The sequence below is a fragment of the Lactuca saligna genome, chromosome 5 (assembly GCF_052625555.1).
Source record: "Lactuca saligna cultivar CGN05327 chromosome 5, ASM5262555v1, whole genome shotgun sequence".
Classification (NCBI taxonomy): Eukaryota; Viridiplantae; Streptophyta; class Magnoliopsida; order Asterales; family Asteraceae; genus Lactuca; species Lactuca saligna.
Window position 1 is genome coordinate 279886954 of NC_136421.1, and position 18538 is coordinate 279905491.

At 28.4% G+C, this 18538-nt stretch overlaps 1 protein-coding gene and 1 pseudogene across 4 annotated transcripts; both read left to right on the forward strand.

Moving 5' to 3' along the window:
* Positions 1-2536: 2536 nt before the first annotated feature.
* On the forward strand, positions 2537-4022 carry LOC145047981 (two-component response regulator ARR8-like; annotated as a pseudogene). The gene is made up of 5 exons (XR_013682612.1): positions 2537-2827; positions 2936-3045; positions 3137-3214; positions 3339-3409; positions 3532-4022. The product of XR_013682612.1 is annotated as a two-component response regulator ARR8-like (transcript).
* A 4871-nt stretch (positions 4023-8893) lies between these two features.
* LOC145047983 (histidine-tRNA ligase) lies at positions 8894-11773 on the forward strand. Of its 3 annotated transcripts, none has more exons than XM_078996362.1 (8): positions 8894-9061; positions 9683-9825; positions 10053-10158; positions 10263-10433; positions 10518-10922; positions 11027-11113; positions 11208-11306; positions 11509-11773. In XM_078996362.1, exons 2-7 carry the CDS (start codon positions 9778-9780, stop codon positions 11270-11272), a joined length of 882 nt encoding a protein of 293 aa, XP_078852488.1. In that variant the 5' UTR covers positions 8894-9061; positions 9683-9777; the 3' UTR covers positions 11273-11306; positions 11509-11773. The 3 variants fall into 3 exon arrangements, with proteins under 3 accessions (XP_078852488.1, XP_078852489.1, XP_078852490.1); XM_078996363.1 differs by having other exon boundaries at positions 9693-9825; XM_078996364.1 differs by lacking the exon at positions 11208-11306 and having other exon boundaries at positions 8895-9061.
* The last annotated feature ends 6765 nt before the right edge of the window (positions 11774-18538 follow it).

Consider the following 18538-nt stretch of genomic DNA (forward strand, 5'->3'; position numbering starts at 1 on the left):
TAATTAACTAAAAAGAAAAGATTAAAAAAAAGATATAGAAGTCATTTCATATACTAAGGGGGTGTTTGAGATATCTTTTTACCTTCAAAAGTCCTTTTTGTAAAAGGATTTATTACAAAAGATGTTTTTTAAAAATGTGTTTGGATTAGCTTTTGAGAAACAAAAGTCAAAAGTTGTTTTTAAAATGTGTTTGGTTTAACTTTTACATATAAAATGACTAAAAGTTCCAAAGGCTTATTGATTAGGGTAGTGGTAGTTGGGGGTATATGAGTAATTTAAGTGTCAAGGCTTCAAAAGTTCCAAAAAGTCACACATAGATGACTTTTCCAAATGCTCATTTTCCTTCTTTCTGAAAAGTTGATTTTAAAAGATCTTTTCCCTTTTCTAAATTTCTTTTGCCTCATTTTTAACTTTTTTGAAAAGATAAAATCTAAAAATTGGTTGAAAAGATAAAACAAACACCCCCTAAATGAGCAACCATGTAAATTTTTAGAAACGGAAATGTTAGTAAAAAAATAATAGAAACGTTTATGACTTTTAATAAACGGTAAGCACCATTTCTATAATTTTATCCAAGAAAAAAGAGTAAATTACACGAATGGTCTCTATGGGTTGAGGTAATTTATGCATTTGGTCTCTAATTTTTTTTTTAACTTGCTTGATCCTTATTGTTTGTTTTTGTTATGCGCTTGGTCCCTATTGTTTGTTTTTATTACACGTTTGGTCCCTGTATTATTTAAAAATATTATTATTTAAATAGGAAAAAATGATGAAATAAATAAGATAATGTGATGATTGGGTTTTGGGGTGTGTTTATTTAAATAAATTAAAAAATCAATGCAAAAATAATCTTTTTAGATAAAACAGAGACCAAACGCATAACAAAAATAAACAATAAGAACCTTCCGAATTACAAAAATAAGTTAGAGACCAAATACACAAATTACACTAAACCATTGGGACCATTCGTGTAATTTAGTCAAGAAAAAATGTTCACCCAAATGATAACTTCCAAATCCAAAATCGTATGTTTGAAATAGACATTTCATATATCATGGTCATTGTAAAATACATTAAAAAATAGTTATACAGTGACTGATGGTCATGGACGTAGTTTACGAATATTTTGTTTTGTTTTTGTTTTGTTTTTTTTTTTTTTTTTTTACTTGTGATTAACTTGTAAACAACGGTTGGGTAAATGCTGAATTTAACATATATATGCATGCATAATATATACAAGACTTACAAGAGGATGAGATGTACTCATAGTAGGGGTGTGCACCAAACCGCATAAACCGCCCACACCGCACCAAACCGCACCGCCTAATGCGGTTTAGAACTAGTGTGATGCGGTTTGCGGTTTGAAATTTTGTTAAACCGCATTATGTGGTGCGGTTTGTGGTTTCCAATTATAACAATGCGGTTCAAACCGCACCGCATATATATATATATATATATATATATATATATATATATATATATATATATATATATAATACAAACACATAAAAATTACACAGAAGATACGAATTTGGTTTTATTACTAATGAATTTTGATATCACCAATTTCAATTTTTGTAAACAAATTTGTGATAGATTATTTATCTGATTTTCTAATGTAACAATGACTAGTATTGTTAAAACATTGGCAAAACCAACTTATCTTGATTCTATAACTAATATATTTATGTATAAATTTTATGTACATAATATTAAAAATACATATCATTTTTCAAACCGCATAAACCGGAAAAAACCGCACAAACCGCCCGCACCAAACCGCACCACATAACGCGGTTTAGAACCTTCGCGGTGCGGTTTGCGGTTTTCTAAAATTTCAAACCGCACATGCGATGTGGTTTGCGGTTTCGACTCGAAACCGCACCAAACCGCACCGCGAACACACCTAACTCATAGACATGATGATGATGATGATGATGATGATGGATGGGATGGGATGGGATGCATGCATAGATAGATGGCCATGGGAAGCAAATCTGTAAAAGGGAATCAAAGAAAAATAAGAGGTGGCCACCCCACCCCCACCTGCCCAAGATATGGTAAGTGCACATGATTTCACAACTTACATCACCTGTATCTCTTCTCAGGATTTTTGTGGGCCCCACCACTTCCCCTTTCTTCCAATCCCTATGCCTATATTTTCCATATTGAAAATATTTTAGACAACTAATTTAAATAAATAATTATATTACAAATACATGTCAAACTCAAACCCAATGTCAATACCAATTTCATGTGTCCTTTTTATGTACCTTTGTACATTTTAACAGTTTGTCCAAATGTAAAATATCACAATTTATAAAATCAATATCTAAAGTTTATAAATTCAGTCATTATCTTTCTTGATTTGGAAAAATCACAGCTTACCATGTGAATGATTTAGATAAACCCAAACACTTAAGGAATCTTTTTGATTACAATGTAAACATCCAAGATTTTGGTGTTTTCTTTATTTGATTTTTTTATATATAAAATTGCCAATTTGCCCCTTACACTATTCCCCTTGCTTGCCTTATAATCCAAAAATATTAAGAGGTGGAAGATCTTTGGACGAAGATCTTGCTTTGTGGGTTGTGTGGGTCTTTTCTTTCACATAAAAACATCTATCTTTCCTCATTTCCCTCATCAAGAAACCAAACCCATCTTTTTTTGGTTAATTTCTTCATCATCTTCTTCGATTTGAGATCTGCAAATCTTGTTATAATGGGTGTTGCAGCAGATTCACAGTTTCATGTTCTTGCTGTTGATGACAGCATCATTGATAGAAAACTGATTGAAAGACTACTCAAAACCTCATCTTTTCAAGGTACTAATTATTTCTTCTCCTTTTCATTCATCCAATTCGAATCGATTCAAATGGTTATGAATTCGAGACTCAATGTAAATAAATGTTGATGCGATTTCACTATTTCAGTTACGACTGTGGATTCTGGAAGTAAGGCTTTAGAATTTCTAGGATTACATGAAGAAGATGATGAAATTCATAACTTAAATCAACCCTCTGTATCTCCAAATATCAATCAGGTATGCATTTGAAGGATTCTCGATTGAATTTTTGACGTATTTGATTGTTTTGGAAAGGATTTGCCAACGAATTTGCAACTCTATTTTGCAGGAAGTGGAAGTCAATCTGATAATTACCGACTATTGTATGCCTGGAATGACAGGCTATGATTTGCTCAAAAAAGTTAAGGTATAATTCATTTATCTCATATAATTAACAATTTTTATAAATATATCAATTATATGAGATGTAATTTGTTAAAAAAACATATTATTTACTTATTTTAATGTTTATTTATTTACTTATTTTTCAGAAATCTTCATCCTTCAAAGATATACCGGTTGTCATCATGTCATCGGAGAACGTTCCTTCAAGGATTAGTAGGTAATAACTTCAATCTTGTAAAGTAAAAAAGAATACAAATATTTTACTTATATGTTATTTATTTAATAATATAAATTCCTTAATAATATAAATTCGTTAATAATATAAATTCGACTTGACAGATGTTTAGAAGAAGGAGCCGAAGAATTTTTCTTGAAACCTGTTAGATTATCGGATGTAAACAAATTGAAACCTCATATGATGAGAACCAAAATCAAAGAAATTGATCATATGGATCATCAATATAATCAAGAACACGAAAAACATCAAGAACAAAATGTATTGGAAACTAAAGAAGATGAATCGACACAACAATCAAATGGGAACAAGAGAAAATCCATGGAAGATGGAGATCTTACGAGACAAAACAAAACCCAAATTCAATGGTGGCCATATTGTAGATTTGACTAATTGCCAAATAGTCTTCTTTTAATTTGACTTTTTTTTTTCAATTTTGACTTTGAATTACTTTTCTTTGACCCACCTTTTTTACTTTGAGGTTTGTAAAGAGCAATGAGAGATCAGCGCATCTCAAGACTATACATAGTTTTACTTGAAAATAGAATTTGTAACAAGATAACATTAAGTAAAGGTCAACGTCAATTGAGTCAAAGTCAACTTTTTTACATCTCGTTTACCTCCAAGTGAAGATTCATTGACAAAATGGATAAAGTCGGGATGGGATTTGCATGTTCATGGTGAAAATGAGATGTTGAAGCTCATAACCTTATGGGAATTTGTGTTGACTTTTTTTTAGACAAACAACTTTGACATTGAAATGATCAATCTTGTTCATCTTCGATTTAAGTGCGATATAAGCACGATCAAAGATTGGAAATGTCAATCGCTATAAGTTAACTGTATTGTGCGACATTGTGTTTAACGGGTTGGGATATTAATTTCAATTAATGTAATTACATAGTATCTTTCAAGTTTCAAGATCTTTATAATACAAATAATTTTTATATAATGCAATGACACAAGTGATGAAAATTTTAGTTTCTAGTTCGCACCAAATCTTTAAATGTGATGCAAATATGAAACGTAGGGATGTGCGGAAGCCAATACAAAGGAAATTAAATATAGAACCAAACCCGAATCATATATGAACTAAATATATAAATCAGTTGTGCTCTTAGTTTCTTGAATTTCTAATTATAAATCGGTTGTGCTCTTAGTTTATTGAATTTCTAATTATCGGTTCCAGATCGGGTAGGGTCGGTTCGGATTTGGAACTGATCTATCCCTATATAAAATGTATGTGATAACTCAAATAACTATAAAATATATATATATATATATATATATATATATATATATATATATATATATATATATATATATATATATATATATATTGTGGATTAAATTTAGTATAATGGTTAATAATATAGATAAGGGTATGAATACTATGGAATTTGAAAGAGAAAAACGTCACCCATAGTAGGAGGTTGTATCAATTGTAAGAGCATCTCGAGTTAAAGTTTTTAAAACATTTTTTAATTTTTAGAATAAGTTATTTACATAATTATGATCTCCTAGCAAAAAGTTTTTTAAACGAAAGTTTTTTTTACCTAATAAGTCATTAAAAAGCTTTATACAAATTTATGTGTTGGAGTAAAAGTTTTTTCAATTTTCTTATCAAATTGTTAGTGGAAAATCTAGTTAGCAAATACAATAAATATTTATAAAGGCTTATGCATTAGATGGATCTCGAGAAATCGTGTGGAATGCCTACCAGAATCGCAAGAAACGATAAAAAAAGCTAGAAATTTTTGAAGTTATTTGGTATTCTTTCAAACAATTGAGGTATGTTCTTCCATTTAAGCTTGATATAATCATTTTAGGGTGTTGTTGTATACTATTAAACCATACTCTAATATACCCTATAAATTAATTATTTTACTGGCCTTAATCTTAATCATTATATTATTTATTAGGTTTAAACCTGTGGGAACCGCGGTTGAGAAAAAAAAAAAACATTTTTGATGGTTCCAAATTGTAATGACTAATCAAATATTTGCAAAAAAATTATTAATATACAAAGATAGATGTTGTGTAACTAAGTTTATAATGACTAATTAAAATAAAGATAAACAATTGTATGGATATCCGATTATATGTGTAGATATTTGATAAAATTTTGATCTTGTACAATGTAATAAAAAATTGAATAGAGTGGGAAAAAAAACACACAATAATAATAAAAAGGGCATTCTTGTATGGCAAATTAAAAATAACGGTAATATAAGAATGGAATAGTGAATGGTTGGAATGGACATGGCTGGTAATGGTAATAGAATAATTTTTAACAGGAATTCTTTATTTTAAATGTATATATAATGTATAACTTTACGATTATTCTATACATTATTTTAATCACAAAGATTAGTTGAATATTTAGCAACGTATTTTGTTATTTTTACTAATATATGCAGTGCATTTTATTTTTGTCAATTTATAATAGTAAAGTACTTACATTTCCTAACCGCCACATAACCATGTCCATACCAAAGACCGTGTGGTTCAAGGTTTGACCATGGCGAAAAAAAAAAAGAACTTAGTTGTTTTATCGAGTTGGAAGAAAATGAAAAGAAAAGATATTTTTTTAATTTTTGTCCTACATTAGTTAATATATAAAAAAGTCAATTACATTCTATAACATTGCTAACCTTTTTTTTTTTTTTTTTTTTTTTTTTTTTTTTTTTTTTTTTTTTGGCAAATATAAAATTTTATGAGATGTTTTACAAAATGAAACATTCAACATCAGGTATCAAGTATCAACTTCAAATAGTACAACACATGCTTAATCGCCAACAACAACAAGCATAGATACAACAGAATAGATAGCTAACATTTGAAATTGGTTTGTGCTACAACATGATAATTGGTAAAATTGGGACAAGAGTGAAATAGTAATGGCAGAGTACATACATACATAAAGATGACATTGTAGCATAAAATTCGTTCATTAGCTTATGGCATACATACGTAAAATATAAAACTTAAGATTAACTAGTTATGGTCTTACGAATTAAGAAATCAACAGATGGCATACATGAAACTTGAGATTAATTAGTTATGGTCTTATGGATTAACAAATCAAAAGATGGCCTACATGCATAAATGTCAAGCTAATGTCAAAACAAGAAAATATTAAACTATTAATCAAGCTAATGTAAAGATGATTTAATATATTAGTTGCTAAGAACTCACTTAAGAATTTTCTCAAACACCTTGTATGCAGTATAACGTTTGTATTACTATTACTAAAGAGTAAAACATTACACTTTCTTACTACATTACACTTCCTCGATTAAAACTTTGCCAAAACAAAAAGAATTGAATAACTTAGGATTATCTAAAAATATATTGTTGATGTTATTTTCATCCAAGAGGATTGTCGAAAAACTAAATCCTCGTATCAAATTCTAATAATCTAACGGCTTATAAATTAAAGAGCTTAAACAATCATTGTAACAAACTATTCAATTGAACATAGCTAACAATGAATCAACTATATAAAAAATTAAGAATTCCAGATCCACTATCATAAAACTATTAAATTGAACATAACTTATATTTTTAATTTACGTTTCATACGTAACTGAATAGAAAATACAATTGCAAATGCTTATATTTTTTTTAATTTACTTTTCATATGATCAATTTATTTTGTCTGCCCCTTGCCTCCATAGATCAAAAACTTATGTTTTTTTAGTTTTGAAAATATATACATAATGCATGTTGGTGATGCAATGAAAGTGGAAAAGAAAAGCCAAATTCATAGTCAAAAAAATCACAACCACATCTTTAACGGTGAAGAAGGAAATGATAGCTAGAAACATAGGTGAAATTACATACAACGTAAAATTAAATCAAATGGAAGAATATAATACATATTAACTATGTAAGCGCTCTAAAAAAACTAATTAGGTCAACAAACGAACCGTTTTAAATAAAATAAAAAGTGATAAAAACAATATATATATATATATATATATATATATATATATATATATATATATATATATATTAGTTAATAAGTCTTCCAAAAAATATATAGTCATATTTAAGGTAAAAGGAAGTTAGGTCAATACATAACCATTAAGTGTATTTAAGATATAAGAGATGTGGCCTAATAAATAAAAAGTTAAATTTAGACTAGAGCCATCATTTTATTAGGTTCTATAGGTTTGAGTTATGTGATTAGGTTACATTTGACTTCAAACCAAAAAGTCAGGAATTTTGGATTGTATTATTTTTTGGTATGCACTTCTTGACATAACCAAATTTAGGGTTGTGTTTTGATGATTAAAGTTGAGCACAAAAATGAACAACTAATTTGAGCAACTTAAAAGTTGAGCACTAGAGAACATCTCAAATCCCTATTAAGAAATTAAATATATCATATCTTTTGTTTTTATCAATCCTCCTATCTATTTAAATAATAATATATATTATATTAATATCCTAAAATATCATTAAACTTCATTAAATATGTATTAAATGTTACACATATCACTATTTTATTAGGTAGGAGTATATATAAAAAAAATAGAAAAATATTTAATTTTTCAAAAAGAATTAACAAGATAAGGCAAAATGAAACAGAAAATAAAGAAAATAATTATGCATTCACAAACAATCGATTACTACTATATAAAAGGATATAATTTCTGAGAATAAAATTCACAAATAGCGACATATCTTTCGGTTTGTTTATTTTAGTTATTTAGTTAAAGCATTTTGACTTTTCCAAGTTACTACGTATTTAATAATATCTTTATTTAATATGGCAATATAAACAATTTTGCAAGTAAATCATTTAAAGTCAACAACTAATAATAAACTAATTATATTATGTATTGTAGAGATCGTTAGTATATTTTGTTTATTTTCGATGATATATTTTATAAATAGTTTAACATTATCATCTTAAACAAGAATATTAATTAGAAAAATGAGAAAAATAAAAATTTTAATCTAAGTATATGAATATATGATATTTTCTTTTTGAGTAAATTACACGAATGGTCCTTATGGTTTGAGGTAATTTGCGCGTTTGGTTCCTAATTTATTTTTTTAACTCGGAAGGTCCCTACTATTTGTTTTTGTTACGCGCTTGGTCCCTATTGTTTGTTTTTGTTACGCGTTTGGTCTCTATCTTACCTAAAAAAAAACTATTATTTAAATAGAAAAAAATGGTATGATAGATAACGTAAAGTGAGGGGTGTGGTTGAGGGTGTGTTTATTTAAATAAATTAAAAAATCAAGGAAAAAATAGTCTTTTTAGTTAAGATAGGGACCAAACATGTAACAAAAACAAACAGTAGGGACCTTCCAAGTTAAAAAAATAAATTATGGATCAAACGTATAAATTACCCTAAACCAGAGGGACCATTCATGTAATTTATTCTTTCTTTTTTGAAAATAGTCAAAATACACCTTCAAGAAGTTATTTGCTTATTTTACGACTTTATCCAAACATAACGCCAAAAGCCCAAAAACAAACAAACGTAAAACCCTTTCCCTCTTTATTTTAATGCAGAAGTTCTTCTGCAAAAGGCTTTTAGGAAGGTTTCTTGGAAAAGATCGAAACAAAAGGAGCGAATTCCACTAACAAACGCTACACAAATTGGCGTTACTGAGGTAATTTGATCGATCTCTAGCAAAAAAAAAAATCCCCTTATCTGATGTAGTTCTCGGTTCTTTCTGCTGATCGCATGCAAACAACAACAGCAACTCTGTGTGTTCTTATCCATAATTTTCTTATTAATGGATCACATCAAATTTTTTGATATGATCTTCATAGGAGCTTAATTTCTCTGCTGCTAGTTGATTTTGCTGCTGTGATTATGTTTCTTATTGTAAAATTTTGGAGTGGATCATTAAACCCTAGAATTTGATATTATGAATCGGATTTCATTTACATATTTGTGCTATATGTTGTTAATTTATACAACTACTTCTCTTGCCCCCTTCGTGTTTTTCTGTAAGAAAAAGGATCATGCGTATCAGTGAAATTGATCTTATAGCTTGTATAAGAACTATAATTTGATATACGTTTTAAAAAATGGCACCAACATTATCCTTTTCATAGGAATCAAAATTAGGTTTACTGTAATTACCAATGCGTTTACAAGATTCGAAGTTAAAATAAAGTTCGGAGCTCAATACTCTTTTCAATGCACTTCTTATCCATTATATGAAATTCAAAGTGCACTTCTTATCTAATAATGTATTTGACTTCAATACTCTTTTCAATTAAAGCTTTTATCAGGTGTCCATTGGCAAAGTTGAGCATCAACATCAACAACCCTTAGTTCTTACCACAGAAACTTATCTAATTGCAATATAGAAGAAACATGTCTAGTGGAGAAGTCAAAAAGGTTTCACCTCAAGATTTACAACTGGTAAGCCCTTGAGCTTAATCTTTGCTTTCAGCTAGCTTTGAATTTGTTTTTAAGCAGCAATAGCTGTGACTTCTAATGGTGGGAGGATACAATAGTAATTTTTCATCTTTGAGTGGAGATTTTTACCTAGTTAGATGGATAACCAGTGAAATGGAATAAAATGTTATTTGTAAGTAGTGTTGTTTTTGTTATTGTTTCCAATGACTTTTCTCATTTAATATTATCAGGTACAAAATCTTATAGAAAGATGTCTCCAGCTTTATATGAGCCAAAAGGAAGTTGTTAGCACACTACTACATCAAGCCAAAATAGAACCTAGTTTTACTGAACTTGGTAAATACTAAATACTAATTACTAAATACAAAGTCATCATCTTTAATCTTTCTACAAATTCCCACATTTTGATTTCTTCACGTAACACATTTTCCATGTTTCAGTTTGGCAGAAACTCGAAGAAGAAAATCAAGATTTTTTCAAAGCTTATCACCTGAGATTAATAGTAAAAGATCAAATAATGAAATTCAATAAATTGCTCCAGGCACAAGCTGACCTCATGCATCAAATGTCAACTTCAGTCCCTGTCTCCAACGGATCTCATGTTCCTCTATGTAAACCTTTTTCTTTTTCTTTTTCTTTTTTCAAGTTTATATTTTTTGATATAATTTCATAATATTAATGTTTTACACTTACAGTGCACCAAAATCCTTCATGCTATTCCCAAGATAATAATAATAATAATACACAAACACAACAAGGTATGAAGGTAGAGAACATGAACATGAACATGAACATGCAGCAGTCAACTGTTGGTCAACTGTCTGTACTGATGACTCAGAATTCAAATATGGGAATTATGCAAGGAATGAAATCAGAATCTGGGTATACAGATGTAGATACAGATGCATCTTCTTTTCTATATAATCCTGCAAATAATGTTGTAGAAAGACACCCTATTCCTTCCTTTATTTCTGAAGAATCCAATCAAAAACATGTGATTGTGAACGAATCAATGGATGCATCATTGTTTGGATTCTTAGGACAAATCCCAAGAAGCTTTAGCCTATCTGATTTAACAGCTGACTTCTCCATTAGTTCAGGTACTTTTATTTTTATTATAATTATTATTATTATTATCACATTCTACTTTGAAAAAAACCTATGATTTGTCAAATACTATAATAATATGACATTTTTGTTTCAGATATATTGGACAATTATACTAAGTCACCCTACCTAGCATCTGACACTGACTTCTTGAATCCTCATGGGAATGGAGGCATCCAACAAGGTATTGTTTATGATTTGCTGGAATTTAAAAAAATATATATATAAATATATTTAAAGACTTAAAGTAAAAGAATAAAAAAAAAATCAATTGTCAGGAGACAGTAAAAGGTTGGACACTATATCAGAAGGCTTGAGTTATGAAGGGTTTGGCAGTGATTGATATATTTCATAATCATTATTACTTAATGATCATGGTACTATTTCCAGCTATTAACTATAAATATAATATTACTGAAATATATTAATTATAAGCTCCAAATAAGAAAAAGGTACAAAAAGAAAGGGACTCGCTTTCGAATTTCGATCTCTGTCTGTGCAAAAGACGAGAATGCCCTTTTTATTATCGTTGAATATAGTCTTAAAATTGAAAAAGAGTTGATGTTTTACTGATTACAGGTCGACGTTTAGCCCAAGAAAACAGAGCTTTTGGTAGATAATTTATAATGGAATTCAGACATAGTCATGGTGTGTAGGGGTGTGCATGGTGTTAGATTTATTTTGATGTTTCTATTTCTTTTTTGTGTGTTTTGTTTGTTTTATAGAGGTTGATGATTTGTTATTCATAGTGTTTTAAAATATAAATTTTAGATGTAAATGATTCCTGACACGTGTTTTGATTTATAGTTACTTTGTTTTGTGCAATGAGAGAAGACATTCCACTTTTTGATGTCTTCTTGGTTACTTTAAATGGTGAAAAAGTAAAATTTTCATAAATGGAATAATTATGTTTAAGTATTTGTAATCTTACATTTTTTGTCCCACTGATGAGGGTAATAATATGAGAATGCATGAGTAAAGATCTATTTGGCAATGAGCTTTTGAGAGCTTTTGTAGGAAATACATTTTTTTTTCACTAACTTGTTTAAAAAAGATTACCAAAAAGGTCAAATATGATTTGAAAAAGAAAGAAAGTCATAATTAATACTTATATAAAGCTTACACATATTGTTACTAACTTTTAGTGTAAGATCTTATAGTAATCAATCAGAAGTGCTATCATTCAATGTTCAGACCTTTCTCCTTTTAAAACAATCACTCCAGCAAGAAATGGCAATGTATTATAACGTTGTACTTTGATCATCTAAATACAAACCAAATTTTGCTTTGGGTAAACTTTTCAAAGTATAATCTCCTAATAAAAAAAAATTGAAACTACAATGCTCTGTTTTGGTGGATTTTTTGAAGTACAATGCTTTAGTAGGCAAAAAATTACAAGTACCATACTTTCATAGAAAGAAATGAAAAATAGGAAGCTACAATACACAAATCAAAGAAAGTATGTTGTTATCTCTTGCATTTAATGACCCCTTAGAGAGTATCATCAATCTATGTGCATGTATGTGTGCATGAGACTGGTGACATTCAAAGAAGAAAATTGATATACAATGATAGAATTTCTGCAAAAAGGTATTTTCCCAAGAACCATTATGATCCAACAAAAGGTTCATGGAGTTCATTTTCCCTCAAACCCTAATTTGTTTCATGAACTAGTGTTGTCAAAATGTGAAATGAAATGAAATTTGAAATATTCAGAATAGATAAATTGACACTCATAAATATGAATATGAAATTTGAAGGCATGAGATTGAATATGAGCAGAAATTGCATGACCAATGATCACTAGTTAAGTATCAACACATGAATATGAATATGAAATTTTAATCGTTAGTTTTTTTTTTTTTGAACAACCAATCTAATATACTCCTAAACTACTTTTTAAAGTTCACCTACATTCATAACCGGACTTGAACCCTCGATATCAAGAAGGGAGGACAACACCTTTGATTTTTAAATCGTTTTTTTGCTTTTAAGATTTTTAAGTTACTCTCAAATTACTATTATGTTTTTCTTTTGGATACTCACCCAAATAACTTTTGATCAATGTGTTTAAAATTTATATTTTGTCGTAAAAAATAAGATAGAGAATCCATTTCTAATTCGAAAATGCAAATCTCCAACTTGGTCATTTATGTATAATGTTTTAAAAACCGGACTTTTTAAATATCGTTTTTAAAAAAATATGGTTGTCGGTGCAAAGATATGTATTTTTTTTATTGTTATTATATTAGACTATATTGATTTTGTCATATTGTATTTTTAAAATGCTGGATATCGTTAGCAAATTTTTTTTAGCTCGAATATCCGCATAGTGTGGTTTTGTTTTTTTGGTTTTCATCTCTTATGTGAACCAATGTTTTTTTTTTAATATTGACTAATCAGTCAAACTTATAGATCATTTTACTAGGGAAGCGATTTGTACACAACACTTTTTAAACAAAACAAATTATTTTTAGAGGAGTTGCACAATATGTATAAAAAATATATCATTATTGTGTATGGATGTCAAATATTGTATACAAATCGCTGCTTTCCTTTCTGTTATGTGCACTAACATATTTTGAACAAGTATTTTTAACTTGTTAGGCCATCTACAATACATACTATGAAGGGCATCGTGGTGTAGGTGGCTACGACCGTGGTTCGTGCACACCAACCCAAACCTTCGTGGTCGTGCTCGATGGTAATGTCAACCACAGATCACAACGGACAATCATGTTTAAATCAATTTTGACAATTTAACCTTTTCTTTCAACAGTTATTTTATTTTTTATTTCATTTTATATTTTTTAATTAATTTTTACCTATATAAATACCACTACAAACCTTATATGTCATACAATTCTTTTCTCTTTCTATTCACATTCATACATTTGTGTTGTTCTTTCAAAAATCATGGCTCCCAAAAGAGTGAATTGGTTGGAAGAGGAAGAAGAGAAGTTAACACTAGCATGAGTGTCGGTTTCCGAAGACGAAGATAGTCCATCCTTTAGAGATCTTTAGGGAAACAGTTCAAAGCGTTTTTATGGTTTAATGGGTGTCAGTTTCCGAAGACGAAGATAGTCAAACCTCTAGAGATTTTTAGGGTACAGTTCAAAGTTTAATGGGTTCTACAAGTCGAAATCCCAACGAAATATATTCAAAGTGACATGATATGAGGGTAAATTATTGCGGGTTCAATGGAATTTACAACTTTGTTATAAATAATATGCATGGAGACAATATCGATCCGATTAATATGACCATTGATCAATATGAAAACACAAACCACAAACGTTTTGCACATCTCAAAGTTTTGACAAAAGTTGAAGAATTCCTCAAAATGGAATAACATTGTTTTTTTTTTAAAAAAAATAAAATAAAATAAGATTAAGGGTAGTTGTTTGTGTTTGAATTTTTTTATGTTTTCTTCTATTTTATTTTAAATTGTGTTTTTTTTTAAGTTAATGTAATGTTTTTTTATATAATTTAATGAAAGCCTAGTTTAAAATATATGTGTTTATTGTATTTTTTAATTAAATTTAATTAAAAAAACTGATATGGAGTGTTGAGTGACACTCACTGCTATAACCGTTCGTGACGAATATTATTAATGACCTTAAGAACCTAGACACCAAATCAATTAATTGTTTCAATTAGATCGGATAAAAAATTATAATTAGATAAAAAAAATTTGTGTAGAAAATCATGCCATATGATCTAATTTATAATTAGATACATCATAAGAGGGATATCTCTAGAAAAGTCCTAATATTTTGACAAAATTTTTAATAAAGTTCTAAATTTTATTTTTTTGAACAAAAAAATCATAACTTTTTTACATTTTGAATAGAAAAACCCAAGAAACTGACTAATTTATTCACTTTAGCACTTTTGACCTGTTCAGCAGGTCATAAGACCAAATTGTTAATTTTTCAAAAATAATGAGACGTTATTGCAGATTTCGTCAAAATTTTTATATAATGTATAAACATATTTTTTATATATTTATATCTATGTTTACGTATTTGTGTATTTTTTAAGTTTTTATATGTAAATATTTACATATTTTTATGTATTTTAAATGTATAAACGTATTTTTTACTTATTTATATGTATTTTTAACCATTTTACATTTTTTTTATGTATTTTATGTGTTATTTTTTATGTATTATATATTTATATGTATTTTTTTATATATTTTTTACGTATTTATGTATTTATAAGCTTTTTATATAGATGTTTATGTATTATAAATGTATAAACGTATTTTTTACGTAATTATATAGATTTTTAAGTATTTTACATATTTTTATGTATTACGTATTTATGTATTTTTAAAAAATTTTTATATAGATGTTTTTATATATCTATGTATTTTAAATGTATAAACGTATTGTTTTACGTATTTATGTGTAGTTGTAACGCCCCGATTATCAGGTATTGTTTTACATAAGATTTCTTGAGTTAAGCCTACTCGACGAGTTGGTTTCCCTACTCGTCGAGTAGTAGCAGGGTGGGATCGTGTGTTAAGTGACCTACTCGACGAATCCATATTGGGACTCGATGGGTAGGTACTGGCAGATGAAACCCTAAATCCCGGGGTTTTGCACCTTATTTAAAGGAACCTTAGCCTCCCTTGGGCCTCTTTACAGTTCTAGAGACTCCTTGAGAACCCTAATACGTGTGTGTGTGCCTATTGTGTGTTTGAAGCTTGAAAAGATGATCCTTGGAAGGAGAAGATTGGAGCAAGTAGAGTGTGGGAATCAACACTTACCTCAGTTATCATCTTCTAGAGGTACCCAAATTGTCATTTTTCCTTGTAGATCTCTTCTAGTGGTTGAGTTTAGGGTTTTTGTGGAATATTAAGTTGGTAAGATGATCTATGGGCTAGATCTGAGGTTGTAACTTCAGATCTGGACCCTCCTTGGAATTTAGAAGCATAAAGTTATAGTTTTGGTCATGATTAAGGTCCCTTTTGAGCATGAAGCTCCATTGAGAACTTAAAATAGGCATTTAGAGCCTTTATAGCCATGCATGCACGTAAAGTTTTTACGTGATAAGCATGCCCTAGAAGCTTGGATTTGTGATTTAGAGTCGTTGCATGGCTCAAAATAGGTTTGTATGGAAAAAGGACTGAATGGACCTGACGATTCGCAAGGTTGACTCGGCGAGTCACATGAGGATGGTCGTGAACTCGATGAGTTGGAGGAACAACTCGGTGAGTCCGATGATGATTGACATAGACTCGACGAGTTGAAGGAAAACTCGGCGAGTCGGATGAGTTTCCTCCAGGATATGTATGCGTATGTATCCTTCGAGTTGCAAGGAGGAAACTCGACGGGTGGCCTTAAAGTTTGATTGAGAATCGAAGGAACTCGACGAGTCACCCCGATGACTCGGCGAGTAGCCGAGGGTACTCGGCGAGTTAAGGTCAACATGGACTGTTGACCTTGACTGAGGACTTTGACTTTGACCAGGGGTTGACTAGTTGGTTATGGAGTACCTTATAAGGTTAAGGACTTATGAGTATGTTGTATTATGATAATAGGTGGTGGAGTCTGTGTCAAGTGATCTGAGAGTTGGAGTTTACCTTTTAAGTCGACATCTGCGATGAGAGTTATCCTCACTATATAGATAGGGTCTACGGTACCAAATCCGACACTTTAGTTGTGTGTTTTTATGATTGAAAAAGTTTAAATTTGGCGTAAAAATTATGGATGTTACAATATTTTTTAAGTATTTTACATATTTTTTGTGTGTTTTTATGTGTTTTTATGCATTATGTATTTATATGTATTTTTGCATATTTATGTAATTTTTTAGTTTTCTTATATAAATATTTATATTTTTTTTATGTATTTTAAATGTTTAATCGTATTATTTTTATGTGTTTATGTATTTTTTACCTCAAGTCGTCTTCACCATTTCATTTAATTTGCACAACTTTTCCAAGTATGTCTAGATGATTTTACTATATACCCATATATTTTAAGTTTTTCCCATTCGATGTTTAATTTCAAGATAAGCTAATGGGAAAAACTTAAAAATTGTAAGTTATAGGAAAACCATCTAGACATACTCGAAGAAGTTTTACGAATTTGATAAAATGTTAAAGTCGACTTGAAGTAAAAAAATACATAAATATGTAAAAAAAAAAAAATACAATTATACATTTAAAATACATAAACGTCTATATAAAAAACTTTTAAAAAAACATAAATACATATAAATATGTAATACATAAAAAACACATCAAAATACATAAAAATATGTAAAATACTTAAAAATACATATAGATATGTAAAAAATACGTTTATACATTTATAATACATAAACATGTATATAAACAGCTTAAAAAATACATAAATACGTAAAAATACATAATACATAAAAATACATAAAAAAAATATGTAAAATGGTTAAAAACACATATAAATAAGTAAAAATACATTTATACATTTAAAATACATAAAAATACATAAATATATACATATAAAAACTTAAAAAAGTACACAAATACATGAAAATAGATATAGATATGTAAAAAATTATGTTATTACATTATATAAAAATTTTGACAAAATCTGCAAAAAAAATCTCATTATTTTCGAAAAATTAACAATTTGGACTCATAACCTGCTGAACAGGTCAAAAATGACTAAAGTGAATAAATTAACCGGTTTCTTGGGCTTTTCTATTCAAAAGATGAAAATGTCAGGACTTTTTGTTCAAAAAATAAAATTTAGGACTTTATTAAAAATTTTACCAAAATATTAAGACTTTTCTGGAGATATTCCCTTGATATGACATGATTGTAAAAGTAAAATATTTAATTAGTAATTTTTTATTATTTCCTTTGAAAATATTTAAGAAAACCATAAGATTCAAAGGGGTGTAAGTGAAATTACAAAACACCCGAAGGCCATCTTGCAGCTTAGGACATCTCCAACCCACTCCCAAGTTTCATTTTCCCCCTATTTTTTATCTCATTTTTTTTTCCAATTCTACAATATACCTCCAAAAATGAAGGTGAAATTTGGTTGCTAATTTTAGTCTTTCATTTTTATTGTATATATTTTTTGTTTTTTATCTATTAATTATAATTTAAATGCAATATTTAATATTTATAATATAATGTTATATACTAATTTATATTAATTAATCATAAATATAAAGTTTAATATTTATTTATTGAATCCATATATAAAATTAAATATATATTAAAAACTTGAAACACAATAACATAATTTATAAAAGGGAAAAGTGAATATACCTTTAAGGGTATATAAGCTTAGGTACCCAAACTCACCATACTACGTCATTTTGTATCATATATATATATTGTAATTGTCTAATATTCTTATAATTCAATTTCTAACTTGATTTCATTCAAAGATTTTTATAAATTTCACATTTATTTTTCTCTTACATAATTTTCATTTTAAACTATAATATATATAGCCTAATTGATGTTCGTCAAAAAGATGTGATGTAAGAGAAAGATAATAATGAAATTTTGAAAATCTTGAAAGTAAATCAAGTTAAGGATTGAAGTTGAAGAACATTATAATAAATATATCAAACAAAATGACGTATTATGGTGAAT

What these genes read in the sequence shown, in the direction of transcription:
- LOC145047983 (XM_078996362.1), top strand. Translation starts at nt 9,778, where the DNA reads ATGTCTAGTGGAGAAGTCAAAAAGGTTTCACCTCAAGATTTACAACTG. An exon ending in CACCTCAAGATTTACAACTG is followed by an intron (nt 9,826 to 10,052) that starts GTAAGCCCTTGA and finishes TAATATTATCAG; the next exon opens with GTACAAAATCTTATAGAAAG. An exon ending in CGGATCTCATGTTCCTCTAT is followed by an intron (nt 10,434 to 10,517) that starts GTAAACCTTTTT and finishes TTACACTTACAG; the next exon opens with TGCACCAAAATCCTTCATGC.